Here is an 18,742-nt window from a genome sequence, read left to right on the forward strand (position 1 = left end):
AATACAGAGCATGAAGTCCAGAGCTCACTGCTGTTTTCCCTGCCACTCCCCTCGAGAAACTAGTACTGTTCTCGTATTTCTACACATCGTTACTTTGAAGCTAAACAAGTGAGATCTGGCCTGTCATCAACATCCCACAAATATAAGACATACATCTGCCCTGAGTGACTGATATTCTGTTTTCCTGCTGTTGTACACTTAAAAATCGCTTTTTATATTTAAGCTTCCAAGGGGATAATGGATGCTAGTTTTAATTTAAGATATACTAATGTTAAAATCAATTTGTAGAATATTTCAATTGGATCAACAGAGATTGTCTCCACTAAAATCAAATTATTTTCCTCCTAGTGCATCTCTGTAAGTGTGTAACAACACCAGTCAGGATTTTTAGGAAAAGTGCTGCAAAGCCATTATTTTCAGAGACTGGATCAAACAGCCAATGATAGAAAAATAAATAAATAAAATAAGGCGAAAAACTAGTATCCATCCTGGAACGCAGCGTAACCTAAGATTTACCAAACACTGATTAGAGTTTTTACACAGAATATGCTGCTTTGAGCCTCCCTATTATTTCCTATTGTCCAAAAGCTTTCACAATGCTTTGTGAGCAGTACAGCAGAAGGAGGGCACTGGAAACTGATGTTATCTGTGAAACAGACACTGACATGCCGCTTAATCACCGGACGGAAAGAACATGTGAAATTCACCACCACGACTTTGCAAGTGTCCGCAATAAAGTCAATAATATTATCATAACTCTGTGTGGTGTCAGGTGGGTGCTAGACCCACCCAGGTGATCACTTCCTAAGGTGTATACATGTCTAATCACTCTTCTGTATACTTGGAGCTAACAAAATAGTGTATGTCAATTGCAATTGAAAAATAAATTTTACATTTAAATTTAAATAATAAATAATAAAGACCAAGGCCCCAAATACAACAATAGGACTGAAAATGATTCTGGATGCAATGATGATGACTGTACCACATTATGACCAACTTGATTCAAGCTGATGGCACTTTTCTTCAAAGACTGGGTCCAGTGATTCTACCCATAAGAGGTATGAGTTCTCAATAAAATGATAACTTGCTAAAAACTCAGAGCAAACAAACCTGCTTAATCCTACTGGTGTTTCCTGCCACTAATGTTTCACACAGCCAACTAATCATTCTCCCTTTTTCTGGTAGAACGGCTTCACTAAGAGAGACAGTTCTCTTCCATCCAGGGAACTTCCTTAGCCTCCTGGATCCACAGTGTTTACTTTTCACCTTGAACTCACTGTTTGATCCTTATGACACGCTGCCTCCTGTTTTTGATTATGTATGTTTCCTGTCCTTCCTATAGAATTGCAAACATGCGGAAGAGAGGTACTGAGTCTCATAAAGCTTCTCAATCTATAGCTTAGAACAACACCCTACAAAGAAGGTCATCAATAATGTTTGCTAGTGTACATCATATGCTCCTCGAGAATGTTTTAAAAGATAAAATTGATTATGTGTGAACTACTATATTAAAACAGTGGTATGAATATTCTAAAATAATATCAAAATGACCATGGAATGCACTTTTAATTTGAGAGGTGTTTATTCAGCTCAACAATGGGGGAGTTTATGAAACCTCAGATACCAATTGGTAAAAGGGTTCTCTAAACCTTCCCAGTTTAGAAAACTCTGCCCAGGAGGGTCTTCTCTGTAAAGAAAACCTCCAGCTTCCATTTTCCTCCACCACAGACGATGAAATGTATTGGTTTGAAGGCTGTTGCTGGGAGCTGAGCTTATTAGCCACGTTCTGATGAAGCTGGGGCTACAGAAATCAGGCTGTGTGAGCAGGGTCAGCTGGATCCCGCAAACATTTTCCAGATAAATGAGATGTCACAGGTCTGATTTTCTGTTCAGCTGTGTGGCTGACTGGATTCTATCTCTTGAGCAAGTCATTTTTTTCTCTGAGCCTCAGCCACCTTACCTTTTAAACAAAGATAAAATTCCTGGTGACATACCTACTTCATACGATGCTGGGGACATATTAATAACAAAATTGATAGCATTAATAATTGAATGATAATAACTAACATTTATTGACGCATACCACATGCTAGGGACTAATAAAAGTCCTAAATTGCCCTTAACTCTTATAATCCTCATAGCAACTCTAAGAAGCCAGGCACTATCATGACTTCTTTTTTACAGATGAGTAACTGAAGCTCAGAGATGTTAAACAACTTGCCCTAGGTCACACAACTAGTAAGGATATACAGCCAGAATTTGAAACGTGGCATTCTGGTTCCAAAGCCTTACCCTCTGTGCTAGTCTTCCCTACACAAATAATTTAAAGCATGTGATGTGAAATACTTTATAAACTGTAAATTAATAAATAAATCTAAAGTATTATTATTCATACAAATTGATGCTCATTACAGTCATTGAAAGATTAGGTAACTGTCAATTCCTTTATTAAACGCACATAAACTTCTCTCAGTAATACAGACAATCCATTGTCAGAGAATCAACTAGAATTGTGTTAGCACATCATCACAAAAGAAGTTCTACTGGCACCATTTTGAGCAAAGAACGCATTTCTTCTCTTTAAAAAGGAAAGGAAAAAATCCCATGCCTCACCTGACAAGAGAAACAAATTCTTCTAGCAGCAACGGCAACACAACACCTCCAAAAGAACAGGTTAAGGAAGGTGCCTCAAACCAGTAACAAGTCCAACACGAACCCATGGAGGGATTCATACCTCAATGCCTGTCTCCATTTAAAAGTCAAACGACAGCCACAAGAGTCTTTCCATAAAGCCGACTGGAACCAAACCTGGAGGCCAAACTGGTTACAAAAAGCCACCTTCAGAGGCATGGCATTGCCTGGTAACACAAAACACCATTTTCCCATCCTCCCTTGCACTTGTCTACACAATAAGTTACTTTGACACCAAACCTGTTTGTGTTAAGGTCTGGAAGCCTCCACAGCACAGTAGATAGTGGAGTGTTTGCACGAACAAGGTTCTCAAGGGTCAGTCGCAGGAGGCAGAGGTGGGATTGCAGCAAGAGGTTCAGGAGGCAGCGTGCAGCTGTCAACGCCTCACTTGGCAAACTTCCCACCCGTGAGGACCCACGTATGTCTGAGCTCTGAAGGTTCCCAGCTCTATCAACTCTTCCTCTGGCACTCATGCCCAGGATAACAAAAATCAGCTACAGCAACAGGAAGCTGCGAGGGAAATCTAGTGGTGACATGACCAAAGGGGGGAAAAAAAAGAACAAAACCTCCTCAAATGTAAAATGTAATTCAAACTCAATTCAAGCTGAATGTCCAAGTTCTCTTAACTTTAACTTGAGATTTAACTCTCTTAAGTCTAAACTTTTAAATTCTCAAACCCAAACTCCTAATTCACTCTTACGTTCCTTAATTCTAACTTAGCTTCTTGAGGGAAGTAAAGTTTAACAGCTGATTGGAATGAATGCCTGTCAATCATGAGCCTGGTGGAAAGCCACACCTTGTCTTCAGAGGTTAAGAAAATCCCCACTTTCTGTTATGAAATGTAACATCAGAATAATATTCTATCTTGGATGGGTGATGGGGGAAACAGTTTTTCAATTATGCTGTTGTTCATTGTGTTAGGGATCCATGATGCAAGATTATAACATAATGTTCCGTACTGGAGCCAACAATGCCTGTCTTGGGCGCCTGCTTTGCAAACAACCTATATGTCTGGAGGGAGTATCCAGTCCTCTCCCCCGCCCCTCAGGGCCACCTGGTAGACCTCAGTGTTTTCAACATGAAGAATGAGCTCTGCACATTCAGTGCCATTTGACTCACTTGCTTGGGTTGCTTGGAAACCAACGTGCTTACCATTAATAAGATTTCTGGGGCCATTAACAGGGTGATGGAGGGGACTGAAAGTAAGATGAAATTCACTTTCACTCCTCTCCAGGGCTTCCTTCTGACTCTCTAATGAGCCTTTCTTTATGCAGGGGTGATGGTAAAACTGGTGGGGTGATGATGATGGAGTGAGTGAGACGATGCTCTCTTTGAGGGCAGGGACTGCATCTGCCATGTTCACTGCTGTCATCACAGAAGCCAGAATGGAAGCTGGCAGGCAGTAGGGTCTCAATAAATAACTGGTGAATAAAAATACAGTTTGCCAAGCACTGTGTAGAAAGTTTCCCGTTAGTGTTCTCACGGAATACTCACAAAATGCTATGCAGGAGGGAGTATTCTTGGACAGGAAGACAAAGGCAGAGAGAGTTAAACCACTTGCCTAAAGCCTTGCAGCTGACAGTAGGTAGAGTCAGACTGAATCATCAGAGCAAAGGATTCTGATGAGTGAGGGAGACATTTTACACAGTAAAATCTCTCCAATTGTGTCTGTGTGTGTGGGGGGGGGGGCACGTGACTCTTTGTGTCCTGCCTCAGTTTAGCTAGTAAGACTACTTGTCCCTCCATGCTGAGGTGGAAGACAACAAATCAGGAAAGTTCAGTCAAGCAGGCCATGAACAAGCATCAGGGGACCAGGAGACCCTCGAAATTACATGCAAGATTTAGGTGTACCTGAATTTTTCTACAGAAAAAGTCCATAGCTTTCAGACTTGAAATATTCTATGATCCTGCCAACCCTCAGAGTTTAATGAGTTAGCTGCTTCTCATTAAACTATGCTTTTAATTATTACCTGAGTCCAAAGGGTGCCTTTGGGACACCTGCCTGCTAGAAGGGAAATGATTAGCATGAAAACTTGGTGGGTATTAGACATGAGGATAGTCAGTCTCTGCAAACATTCTAGGTGTGGGAAAACCCCATAGATCTCCGCTTAAGAATACTCGCTCAGAATTCATTCCATTAATACTAGCATTTGTCCAAAGTGAGATAAAAAAGCAGTACTATCAATGACCTAGTGACATCACAGGACACCTTATCACCTACTAGATTTGATGGTCTTAAAATACCACTGAGGAGCCGACAAATTCTACCTTCCAACAGTGCCTGTCAACAAGCTCTTCCTAAACTTACGTTTCATTTTCTACACTCTTCATCTGTAGCAAAGACATTCAGACCTGCGGCTCTGTCCTGGAGGAAACCACCTCACGTTCAAGAAACATTTACTGAGAACCTGCTATGTTCCAAAAAACTACAGTAAAGCACTTGCTCCTAAGCCATCTGGATGCCTCCATGTGATTCTAAGCAACATGTTTAAAATGGAAGGGTCAACAAACAGAAAATACCCAGATGGGAAAAAGTTTGGGGAAGGAATAGAAACCATGCTGTGTACACAGTTAAAGACACTGATGAGTCCTTGCGGTGAGAACGGCACACTTCTCCCAACTCATACAAAGTTTCTAGGAAGGAGGGAAGTAAAGAATTAATCCAGACTTCCCAGATTCCAGAGAGAGAGAGACTGAAGAACAAAGACTCCATTCTTGTGACCGCTGGTTCACAGGGAGAAAAAAGGGGGCGGGGACGAAAGAGAAAAAACAAACTTGACTAACTTGAGTTATCAGAAAAAAAAAAAAAAAAGAGGAATAAGAGAGTTGGTAAAAACGTAAGCTAGCCATCACTGGAAAATTTTTACAGGGAATTATACACTGGATAATACAAATCTAAGACTATAAAACATGGAAGTTGGGTTACTACAAGATTATGGTACTACAACACAAAGAAACAAGCAAATTTAGTCAGTGTGTGACCTTTTAAAGCTACTATGTTGGTTATGCTGTTTACAGAGAAGAATGGGATGTTCACAAATCAAATTATCACAAATTACACGCTTAGCATGTCTATTAATGTAATGACCTTGGGATTTGACTCATAGTCTTCTTTAACCTAATGAGCATGCTGAGTATAATCAATTAGGTTTGCAATTAAAATGATAATTTATTGAACACATTTCCTGCACCCTACCCCTATCTCTTGCTCAGGAAACTGTTGAGTGATCAATATGAGCCCTTCTTCTATAGCTCTCTCTCTCTCTCTCTCTCTCTCTCTCTCTCTCTCAGCATTTCTATTATGGATAAGTTATTAAACCTTAAACTTCTTTCCTATTTGTAAGTTTCAGCAAAATTTAGTCAGATTTCAACACAGTGCCAAGGGATAATCAGGACAGTTAGCAGTAATTTATCATTTCTCAGCTGGGTTTTCAAGCTTTCGCTGCCTGTAGAAATCTGTTAGCCAGTTCTGCACAGATCGCTGTGAAATCTCCTTCATCTTTGTGCAAATTGCTTTTCTATTTTCCTGACGTGAGCTGAAAGATGCGTCAATTCATTCCTGAAAACCTAGCCACCGGTGTGCTTGTCACCCGAGTGCAGCTGAGGCCAAGCTTCAGATGAACTACTATAATGGCTAATGGATGAGATGATGCCACAGGCAGCTTTTGTCCAACCTGCTTGGGTTAGAAATTTAAACCAGGCAGTCTCACTTCAGCTTAGAGCTTTAGAAATGTGCACAGGAACCTATAAACATGCCAATATACATGTTACACAGCAAATATTGCCCAGTAGTCCACCAAGGAGGAAAAGCCTCGAAAAGACAATATTTCTACACTACTTCCATGTAAGCAAAGGATTTCATTAAGCCTGAATTGAAAAGGGAGGACCTCGTGTTCATTTACTCGATGGTGAAAAATGAATGCTCAGGGTAATTTCATTTTGAATTGATTTATTTCTAATGGGGGAAAATTGACACTTGGTGGGGAAAGTAAAAAGCAACTCTCTGGGAAGAGCCAGCTAGTCTCAAGTAAAACCCAATTATTTGAACACAGGAAATAAGAATACAGAAGGCAAGCTAGAAGGTCACCTAGGAAAGTCATTCCTTGCAATGAATTCTTTCCTCTTCCCATCCCAACAGACTTTCTCAGAAAAGTATAGACTGACCCATATTTCCAGTTTATTTCTGATACCTAAACCTCATCAAAGTTCACTTTTTGAAATCCAATAGTTATTCGCAATTAGATTGCAAAGTAAATTAAGTCATACATTTCTCAATCCTAGCCCTGTTTGCCACATTCCTAAAATACAGCTTTCCTCCCTCTGGCACTTTATTTCAGTCTCTAAGGCCAGACTCCAAAGCAAGTTACAGACTTGATAATTTGCTACTGTGGTCACAGTAATTGTTTGTAGCCATATTTATGCTTTTATTGGATCTTACAACAATCAATGACAATCCATTGATGTCCCTGACTCTGGGGTTTTCTCAGTCAAGAAATGGGGCAGTGGATTTATCTTTAATGTACTCCCTTAGCACTCCCTCCCGGAGAGAGAGAGAGTCTTGCATATATTAATAAAGGCCAAGAAATGAATGGCATCAGCGCACATATCTTCCCCTGAAGAATTAGCTGGAGGAGAAGATTTAATGCTAAAAAGAAGGGGAAGACTAGATTAACAGGGCCCCTTCTTTACAGCACCACCATCGTTAAAGTTAATGGAATTACCTTGTGGTCATGCACCAAAGGGAGCCTATTGGAAATTAAGCTCTTCCAGGGCCATCGATTCACAGACTTTCACTCAAATATACCTATTGGCATGTGATGAGTATCGCAGATACACAGAAGCACTTTAGAAATTGTTTATTCAAACTGCCAGTTAGGCATATTAAGAAGTAATAAGAACTGAATATTTCACAGGAGATTACCTAGTTGGGGATGTTTTCCATTGGAAGCAGCAGAAAATTCACCTCTGCCTGGCTTAAACAATAGGGGACTTTACTGGATCACATAACCTGACAGTCCAAAGGTAGTGCAGGTTTCAGGACTGGTAAATTCAGCAACCCAATACTGTCACCAAGGATCCAACTTCTTTCTAATCTCTGCCATTCCAGCCTTAGCATCTGTTTCCTTCTAAGGGAGGTTGCCTTAAGAATCCTCAAGTGGCTGCTAGCAGCTGTCAGGGTCACTGCTCTCTTGTTCACAGGCAGTATTAGAGAAAGCTTACCTTCCCACAACCAATGGCTACAAGTTCTCCATGATGCTGGGAACAACCGTCCCTAAAACTGAGGGACTCCCGCACGCTAAGTGGCTTAGGTCAGGATTCCCTCAAATTATTACTGTGGCAGAGAGAAGTGGCTTGGGGGGGGGGGGGTAAAACAGGGGATAAGTTAAACGATAGCCCCTGGGTCAAATCCAGCCCACAGCATGCTTTTACAAATAAAGTTTTATTGGAATACAGCTACGCACGTTTGTGCAACTTCATTTACATGTTTTTCTATGGCTGTTTTCCTGCTGGAAAGGCAGTTGTATAATTGCGACAGGGACCACCTGGCCCTCAAAGCCTAAAATGTTTACTATCTAGCCTTTTTATGAAAGCTTGCCAATCACTGAATTAGAACAAACAAGGTTCACACCTGGACCTAGAGATAGATTCAAACACATCCTAACTTCCTGGCTGCTAAATAATGGAGGAGTGCACAAAAGTATGCTGCGGAGACAATCACAGTGCCCGTAATAGATATGATACAAAGTCATTCAAATTCTAGAAAGTGGGCTTAGAAAATTAAAAATTAAATCAATGAAGGTGACTCACCATTTTAGGCACACGTGAAATATCATCTGCCCATAGACTACACTACAAACACCAAACACATTTAAAGTAGAATTAGAACCCCTTGCAGTGGTGTGCAAGGCCTCGTGTAACTGCTCTCCTGTCCACCTCTTCCAACTTATTGTCCACCACCTCGCCCTCCACCCAAATTCCTGCCACCTGGTCTTCCGTAATCTCCTAGAATGTGCCAAGCTCTCTCCACTGCTGTTTCCTCCACCCGGAACACAATGCTCTTTCTGTCCCAGCTCCTCACCTGGCTGAATCCTCATCATCCCCCAAGTCTCAGTTTACAGGTCACCTCTTCAGTGGGCCTTTCCTGAGCACCCTTCCTAAAGCAGCTACACCACCCCTACTCTACCCCCACACCCTATTTTCCCCTTTCACAGTCTTCCTAACACTACTCAAAAGCTGCCATCATTTTATTTGTTCATTTGTGTGTAAAGGAAGATACTTAGACAATGAGCTGAGACTGTTCCTTGTCTGCCTCCCCTTCAACTGTACCCCAGTGCCCTGCAGCCCCTGACACATAGTAGGTACTCAGTAAACACTGATATGAATAGAAGGAATTACTATGAACTACACAACTTCTACAGCCTCTTCAGTCTTCCTCTATTATAGCGCTTATTTCAAAGGCTTTCCTTAAAGACGGGAACTCATTCTTCTTGGTCTGACAGGGCCTGTGACAATACCTGGTACACAGTAGGCACTGGAAGAACAAAGATTGAATGCTAGATAGTAAGACCCGAGCAGGCAGGATACTCATTTCCTGGGATGCAGGAACAGGATACCTTTAGCAGAGAGGAAATTCGCATCATTAATCGGGGATCAGGCCTGTTCAGAGCCGGAAGCAGGTCCACTGTGTACTGGGTTTCCAGGTAAACAGGAAGACGAAAGACCGATTTGAAGGCTCCAGAGGGAGATCATTTGCACAATCGGTGACTATACTACATGATTTTCAAGTCCCTCGCCCCTCTGGGATTCTCTGAGTCCTCCTGGGCTCTGAGTTCCTTCCTCAAGAGTGAGTTTCACCTCTGGTCATGTGATGGCAGAGCCGAGCTTGAATCACATTTATTCCTTCATGGCTGAACAGTTTCCTCAAAATTATACTGCTAGAACCTGATTACATCTGGGAATTTATACCATTGACAACCAGCAGATGAATTGAAACACAAATAAAAGGCCCTGATGGTTTTTTTCTCCGGGCACCAATATAGAAAGCACGATAAGAAAATGTTTTTTCAGGGACTAGGTAGTGATATATAGACCCTAGGGTGGAAGATTTGAATGTGAACATTAGGATAAATGGATTTCACCACAAAGTAAAAGAATACTTGGTGAGTTTACTTTGTTCACTCAATGTTGTTTATTCTTCTAAACCACTTTAGGCAAGGTCAACATCCTAAACAACTTCATGCTACATTTTCATGTAACATCAGGAACAAGAAAAGCTTATTTAAAAGAATAAACTACCGGGGAAGAATGGTTTTCATTACTAGAATTTGATAATATTATCTTTATGTTGAATGAGTCTAGAAGGATTTCAAACCATCATTTTTGTCGTTTCCACTGTTGTAGCATCATCTGAATCTGTTTCAGCTGAAATGTCCTATTTCAACCAAAGCACACATTATTTTACGGCCGTTCACCCAACATTCTGTATTTAAGGTGTCTGTGTGGTCTGTAACAGACAGATCATATACTCAGCCCTAATCGAGCACTTATACATAATGTGCCAAAAAAAAAAAAAAATGTATACACATTTTAGGAAAGGAAAACTGTATTAAAATTGTAGTAACATATACCAATAACAAAGATGAATACAAGTCACGTTTGACCTCTGCAATTTCAAGAGGTGCTCAAAGTGGTTACCATCAGCATCCAGACAATTCTGATTACAGAGAATTACTGCTTGAGCAACGTTGACCAAAGTGTTCACTTGCATACATTTTTTTGGCACCCCTGGAATTTAACCAAAACTGTAGAATTGCATGATTAATTGGGCTGAGTTTATTTTACCTTTTCTCCCCTTTTATTTTTTCTTTTACAGAATTGACATTTTAGACAAACCAATTATATAGATGTCACAGGTTGAAAACTCTGAACCAACAGCGAGCTAGTTATGTGGAATGTTACACAATATTTCTCAGGCCCAAACATACAGAGCAAAATAGTGAGAGAAATTCCTTCAGGGATTATTTACTGAACACCTAGTCTTCCATCGCAAAATGACACCAGTGAGTAACCGCCCCTACTGCATCAACTGAGGTAAGAGGGTGATTCTGAACAACAACGTACATCTGTGTAGCATTTTAGGGTCTATAAAGCACTTGACTTTCACACGATATTTGATTTCACAGTGATGAAATAAAACCCCCAAACTCTGAGTATCACATGTAAAAGACAGGGTACTGAAACCTATAAAACATTGACATTAAGAGTATATCTGCAGTACTTGCTATTTTGTGTTACAGATCTCAAAATTAAGTGATCAGCCAAATATCCACTTTGCTGTACATCACAGCCTCTAATTACTAAAGGAATTTGTTTATAGCACTAATAAAAAACTAAACATCTAAAACATATAATTCTGCTATAAACTGACATACAGCAATAAAGCAGCATTTAGGTTAGTTAACCTTCACCTGCATAATAAATTAAACCAAGAGAGTCTTTTGAGTGTTTTCAGATGGAAGTCAATATTATTCCCAGCAGAGCAAAACAAAGCAGATTAATTTGTTTTCAGGGTGACAACATATTTAAAAAAGCCTCTCCTTGAAGATTTCTGGCTGCTTTCTGGGTGCAAAGTGTTTGTAGGAACAGCTGGACACATGACATACTGGAGAGTTGGGCTTTTGGACAGTCCTGGGTTTGAATCCCACCTCCACCATCTGCCAGTTGTGTGTCTTTTTGATAAGTCACTTTACCTCTATAAACCTTGGCTTCCACACGTGTAAAATATTATGCTCAATTTTGAGTGATGTAAGGATTAAGTAAAAATTATAAAACGGATAGCAAACATTATTGAGACATTCCTATGTGCCCAGTGCTGTTTTAAAGGCCTTTACATGCATCAATCCCTTTGGTTTTCACAACATCCCTGTGAGGGAGGATACCACCAAGACCCTGGTTTTATAAATCTTTAAGTGGATGCTGGGGCTATGACAGGTTGAGTTTTGCTGGGTCATATAACTGGTAGGCAATGTATCTGGGATTAAAACCAGGCCATCTGCCTCCACAGTCCTCTCTCTTCATCAGCATGTTTTACTCCTGATGACATTTCCCCTTTACACTCACGTCATGTCCAGCATCCCCCAATCTCACCCACCTAAGCTGCCTGTGAGTTTGAAAGAACAGGGAAATAACTAAATAGGAACAGGAGAATACCAGGGGACTTGGTTAATTTTTCTTTCAATGCTTTGACCCAAATGGTACCATGCAAATCGGAATTAACCAATTAGAAATGGAAGAATGCAATGACTTGAAACCCACTTAGAAGAGGGCTTAAGGGTTTAGTAGACGAGAGGAAGTTTCCCCCAGGAGCCATACAGGCTGATGTTCCCTTCCCCTGGCTTTCCAGGGACTAGGGGTTTTGACACCAAATGATCCGGAAAGGAGGCAGGGAGAATCAGAGACATGCGGCAGGGGGAAAGGGTGGGCTTGGAGGCGTCCATTTCCACATGCACACACAAACCCATTCCCTTGGTACTGAAATTGCTTTAGGTTTACCATTCAGGCAAACTGGATTCATTCTGAGAGCAGAGATGCAAATTGTAAGGCAATTCCACAAGATAAAAGCTCCTTCATCCCGAAGATACTAATTCTTCCTCCATAAATATATGCATTAGGTATAAACATAGGCAAGGCACTTTTCGTCATGGCTTTAATTAAAGGATGAAAGTTTTCTGGCAAATTACTGCTCTCCTGAAATTTTTCTAGATGAAATTAATAAAAAACAGTCAAGTAAAATCATTTTTACTCTTAAGATGTCAGTTTCTCCTTTCTGTGCACTCCACATTTTAAGAATTCACTTGGCTTGAAAACAAGCAGCTTTCTTCTTGTCATTTCTTTGGTGAGTGGCTTTGCACTGGAGTGAATTGTGCAGGGGAATCACTTACGGTGTCTCTTGAAATGCAGAGTCCTGGCTCCCACACCAGAGCTACTGAATCGGCATAAGAGGCAGGCTGACTTCTATTCTGTGAAAACCTATTTCATTCAGGTGACTGAGAAGCACAGCATCGGCTAGCAACTGTGACCTACGCATTTCCACCTGAGGGTAACTGCAGAGGCTAAAAATATCAGGGTATAGATTCCCCCCCCCCCAATTAATAAGACAGATTTCTGAATGTTCAAGTGGTCACTTTTATAACAAATTCAAACTACATGTTCAAATAGCACAATTCATATGATCAGAAGAAAGTTTTCTCAAAAATTTAAGCTGAAAGGCAGTAATTACTAGTGAGAGAATTCAGTGTATAATTAAGTGAACTCATCAGGGCCACAGACAATCTCAATGCCAGGTATAGTCTCTACAACCCAGCCTTCGCCTACTTTACAGATGAGAAAACTGAGGGTAAGATGAAGAAACATGCATAAAGACCTAGTGACAGACAGTATTTGGTAGGCTGGGCTATCTATTCACGTGGGTTTCTCTTCACCATCACTCAGTAAAATAGATAGGGTTTCCACCACTTGAGAAATGTGGAAACAGATGTTCAGAGAGGTTAAGAAGATGGCCCAAAGTCACACAGTTAGTCATTTCATACAGCTATCATTCCCATGGAACCTCTCACGGATGCCAAAGTATATTAACTACTGGACTTTATGAAGCGCTCAAATGTCCTCTATGTACATGAATTAAAAAAGATTACCAAATCTGCATATGGAAAATCTATTCTAGGACCACAGAAACACCTCAGTGAATGAGTTTGTTCATTTGTTTTATTTTAAAATCACACTCCTTTAAAGAATCCCGTTTCTTGTTCTTCCCTAAGCAATCTGAAAAGTAACTGCTATCATCTCAACAGTTATTAAGAAACACTTCCCACTGCATTAATACTATAAAATTAAATATCTCAGTAGAGGGTTCAAGCACCATAAGCAGAGAAGAGTGTAAGCCATCATATTTTATAAATAGCTCTTATGAGATTCTAGATTACCAGCCTGCCACAAACCTTTCTCTTTAATATACGTACTTGCAACATCTGCCCACCCAAAGATGCACATTGTAATTGCTCCAAAAGATAGCTCCCGTTAAACTTACTAAAAACGGCAGCACCCTTTTTAAAGGGCTGAACATTGCCTTAATGAGTTGGCCAGTTGGAATCACATTTTGGAGTATGATTTTGGTACTTCAATAGTGGAAATGTTGGTCTTTGTCAGTGGGACCTAGAATATGAGAGATTTTTAAAGAAATTCCAGGAAACCCAGACCCATGGCTGCACACTTAGAATACAAGTACGTATCATCTGCTACTTCATGTCGACTGAAGTTAGAAACTCAGGAGCAGAGATTTGTTCTAGCAAGTGAAGTACCACTGTCATCCTCATTTTCCTCCCCACACCACTCCAGAGAGCCAAAGTAAACAAATGGTAGGTCCTCCTGAAGCTCACTTTCTGGAGGGACTAAAAAGGCAACACCGGTAAGGGAACAAAAACAAACACACACAAATAAAAGTCAGTGAAGAATGCCTTGAAGGAAATCAAACAGGATAAGAAGTGAGGAGTTTAGGAGGGCTGCTTCAGATGCTGCGGGGTTGTCAGGGAAGGGGGATAAATACAGCAATCCATGGCTACACATGCATATGGAGATACGTATTTGCCTACGGGGATACATGGCTGACCAGAAGAAAGATTGCTTCTCATCCCTGCAGTGCATCCAAATCATTGCAATCATCACCTGGTAGATAGCAGCGTTCTCTGATTTTTAAACTTGAAAGGAGAGTTAATAATCCCTGAGAAATAAGAAGTCACTTTATTTGCTTCAGTGTTTCCCTTCCCTGCTACAAATGACTTAGTAAACCAGGCCACCCTTGTTTCTCTGCAAAGCGGACTTTCAAGCCCCTGAAACAAAAAATCCTGAAGCGGCACCATGTTCCCGAGTAGAACGCAGTGGTGCATTGTTACTAACAACAACAGTTGCTTCAGGGGAAGAGATCATTACTGTGCTGATTGCTATTACCACCCAGCAGGAGACAAAAGTGGTTTAGAACTGGCCTCACAAGCAATTCCAAGACAGAGACAGAGATGAAGGGAACGGTCACTGCACTTTCCATGGCAGGCTATCAAATGCTGCCTGGAAATGTGCAACCATGTGGATTTCAAAATATGAAATGTTCAGTCTTGAAGTGTGGTTTTCAGAATCGGGCAGCTGACTATTGAAGATGCTGCTTTGCTCCCTGGAGGGGCTGGAGACTACAAGACTGGCTTCCCTGGGTCAAGTTTAGGTGGCCATCACCACCTACTATGTTATCACCATAAAATAGCAAAGCTGGTAAATACCTACAGTCTGAAAAAAAAAAAAAAAATCACGGGGTGTGCTTATTAACAGTAAAGATCCCCAAGCCCCAACCAACCACAAAGATTCTAAATCAGTAGATGTAAAATAAAAACTGAGAATCAACTTTTTTTTTTTTTTTATGCTAACACCAAAATCAATTTTCACATATGTAGTATAAGAATCACACTTGGAAAAACATAGATTAGGCAACTTTCGTTATGAAGACTTGGTCTGAAAGGACGGTTTTCAAAACTCTGCCATCCATTGAGGGTTTTATATGTATGTATATGGTTATTTTCTTTTAGCCATTTTATATCCCACAAAGAATTTGAGATGGACCTGCTAACTTGTATAGGGGAAACTCTGTGATAGGAAACAAATGAAAGAAGTCAAAAACAATATAATCTACTAATGTAAAAAAAAAAAAAGTTGAACGTAAAAAAAATCAACTTAAGCTAAATAATGGTGGTGATAATAATAACCATATTCCATAATTCATATATACATACTATATGCTAAGAATTACTCCATCCTCACCACTGAAAATAACAAAACCATTAGAAATTTCAGCCAGAAAACTGGGACATCAAAAAAGTAGTTACTATTGGCTAGCCCGGTGGCTCAGGCAGTTGGAGCTCCATGCTCCTAACTCCGAAGGCTAACGGTTCGATTCCCACATGGGCCAGTGGGCTCTCAACCACAAGGTTGCCAGTTCAATTCCTCGAGTCCCGCAAGGGATGGTGGGCTGTGCCCCTGCAACAAACAACGGCAACTGGACCTGGAGCTGAGCTGCGCCCCCCACAACTGAGACTGAAAGGACAACTTGAAGCTGAACAGCACCCTCCACAACTAAGATTGAAAGGACAACAACTTGACTTGGAAAAAAAAGTCCTGGAAGTACACATTGTTCCCCAATAAAAGTCCTGAAAAAAATAAAAAGAATATAAAAAAAGTAGTCACTATTGAAGTCAGAGCGTCTACAGCTGTGGTGTTCAGCCCTGGTAGACTTAGTGCTTTATAAAAAAATTTATGTTTTATTTTTTTAAAATTGAGAAATACTCCAAATACCATAAAATTCACCATTTTAAAATGTACAATTCAGTAGTTTTCAGAATAGTCAAAAAGTTGCGCAACCACCACCACTTTTAATTCCACATTTTCATCACCCCACTAAGAAAACAAAGAAACCCTCACCCATCGGCAATTACTTTCCAGTCGCTTCTCTCTCCAGCCCCTGGCAACCACTCATCTACTTCCTGTCTCTATTCAAAGCCTGCTTGTATAGGAAACAATTTTAACATCCCCTTCAGAATTCTGAAATGAAATTTTGAGATCCTATAATCTATATATTCATATAAATATTGGATAGGTTTACTGTGTGCATATTATCAATCTGTGCATTACCCTTGATTTGGTTTGTGCATTCTCCCAAGGTACTAGCTGTGCCTCCACAGCCTTACTTTCAAGGCCTGAAGGAATTCCATCAGACGGATATTGCATAATGCATCCCATTAATCTGGTGTTATTGGAATTTACATTTGAATATTGAGTTTTTAAAAAACTAGTAACCAGATTTAAACATTTGTGTTTTGCTTCTCAAGAAACAATTTCAAAAAGAAGCTACTCCTATTATTATACTCTTAGCGTCTGCATATTTAGCAGCTTGGCATGGGGGTGGAGTAAAGCTGTGAGTGCCCTCTGCCCTATCACATCCTATGTCTGGAACAACCACAAGGCTAGCTCTCTTTTTGATCATAAGGAATGTGGTAACAGTCCCTACAGGACATTTGCTCCTCAAAAGTACTTCCTACAGATTCTATTTTAAAAGTCCCAAGGTAGCTAAGCAAAACATTAAAGCCATATGCAAAGTAAGATCAAAAGAGAACTATGTTTATTTGACATTGTTTGATGCCAAGCATTACCTTACCCACTCACAGACAGGATTAGAACCATACAACTTTATTTCACAAAGTATAATATTAGCATCCCAGCTTGACTTGCTTCTGATTTCTAGCATCAGAAAAAATAATAACAATAATAACTTTTTCTATGATTTAGGCATAGGACCCAACTGCCTAGGAATTTGCATTTGTGTAAACGGGGTTGACATGCAGCTTCAGAATCTGCCAGGATTTTAGTCTTTTATTTTATTATACTAGGGAAGCAAGGACTATCTTAAAAAAATCCTCCTTTACTCTTCTAGCACACTTAAAAACTCATCTTGGAGCTCCACTGATTCCATTAGGTTAGAATTTGGTATTAAGTATGAAAGGAGGAAAAGGAGGTATATGTGGGTAAAGACGGAGAACAGAGAGAAACACGGGACGGGGCAAGGAGTGATGGGAGAACCTGGGCTCCATCCAGGAGCCCTTCATGCAGGAAGCAAGAGGCAAACGCAGCATGTGTAGAGCTGGAGGCGTGTCAAAGATGCCCAGCTTACAGTGGGACCCAGCAACCCACACCTGGCATGTGCTGTTTCCTAGATACTCCTTCATAGGAAGTCCTCGGACTTCACATTCTGGTTTAGGACTCTTTGATTTAGTTTCTGTGTTAGCATTTGCCCAATAATAATTTTATTACAGAAGGTAAATGTCTTGTAAACTAATGGGAAACATATTGCTTGGCATAGTCTATAATGTCAGGATTTATGTTTCTAACGCCGAGGGTCTCTCTGACCTCAAAGATAACACAACGGAACAGCATGTGCAGCAAATGACTCCGTGTGATTTTGTATTAGTTCTTGTAATTGCCCTTTATTAATTGGCATGCACATAATAAGCACTCACCTTCACAGTCTGTCCGGCTTCGGGGCCATCCTAGAGTAGGGGGAAAACAAACAAACAAACAAAAAAACACAGAGGTGAGACCAGACAGTTGGTATCTCCTGCTTATTCAGAAATATTGCCTGTTAATAATTTAGATCCAATTTCATTCTGTGTTAATTTATAGTATTCACATGGGAACCATTCATGTCAAATGTGTGGGGCCAGACAGTTCTCCATTTTCTCCTGAGAGTAAGTGAGAAGTTATCTATAAAAATGATATAAATTATCCAGCGAGCCAACCCCTTTGCTACTTTTCATGCTCTTTGCTCTCGGCCATGGTTTTAATTGCATTAGAGGAGAGCTGAAAATGTTCAAGGAGGTAAAGTATCACACCTTTTGGTTTTCTTTATATCAGTTGCAGTTTAATTAATGTCTGACTACTTTAAAACTCTACTCAGGAAATCTGCTACAAACATAATTCATTAAGAATATGGGTTATCTCATATGGGACTAGCTCCCCTAGTGTGCCCTCTCCGGCTGTGCTGACTTTTGGGGAAAAAGATGAAAGCATTCATTTCACCTGGGCCCTTTTCTCATTCTGGTTCCTTCGCTCATCTCTCTGAAGCCCAACTAAACAATTTGCTTAGTTGAAAAGCAGCAAATTCGCCCAGTCACCAGACACGATACAAAGTCAAAGCAAGGGCTTAGCTGATTTTGAGATAGCACAAAAAGCAATGTCTCTACCACCAGAAATTCCAAAATTGAATTAGAACTTTGCAAATTTGGGTAAATCTTTCCACCTCTATGATCTTGACTAATGAGGTAAGAATTCTGGCCCCACTGTGAGCCAGGATTAAACAGATCTATACAATCAGTGGTTTTCAAACTTGGAGACCCAGCCCTTTTAGTGGGTCAAGAAGTTAACTTATTGGGTTGTGATCAGCACTAAACCCAAAGAAATC

The 18,742-nt window shown here is 40.4% G+C and overlaps 1 protein-coding gene across 9 annotated transcripts in view; it reads right to left on the reverse strand.

Annotated features, from left to right (window-relative positions):
- The window catches only part of FHIT (fragile histidine triad diadenosine triphosphatase), a 1,368,446-nt gene that overhangs the window by 231,176 nt on the left and 1,118,528 nt on the right, over positions 1 to 18,742 (reverse strand). For all 9 annotated transcript variants that reach the window (XM_019728377.2, XM_074313199.1, XM_019728375.2 and 6 more), the window contains one exon: positions 17,802 to 17,831. In XM_019728377.2, the coding sequence (XP_019583936.1) occupies positions 17,802 to 17,831 (30 nt within the window). The remainder of the gene's footprint in view (positions 1 to 17,801; positions 17,832 to 18,742) is intronic.

This window comes from Rhinolophus sinicus, linkage group LG10 (assembly GCF_036562045.2).
Source record: "Rhinolophus sinicus isolate RSC01 linkage group LG10, ASM3656204v1, whole genome shotgun sequence".
In the NCBI taxonomy this organism is placed as follows: domain Eukaryota; kingdom Metazoa; phylum Chordata; class Mammalia; order Chiroptera; family Rhinolophidae; genus Rhinolophus; species Rhinolophus sinicus.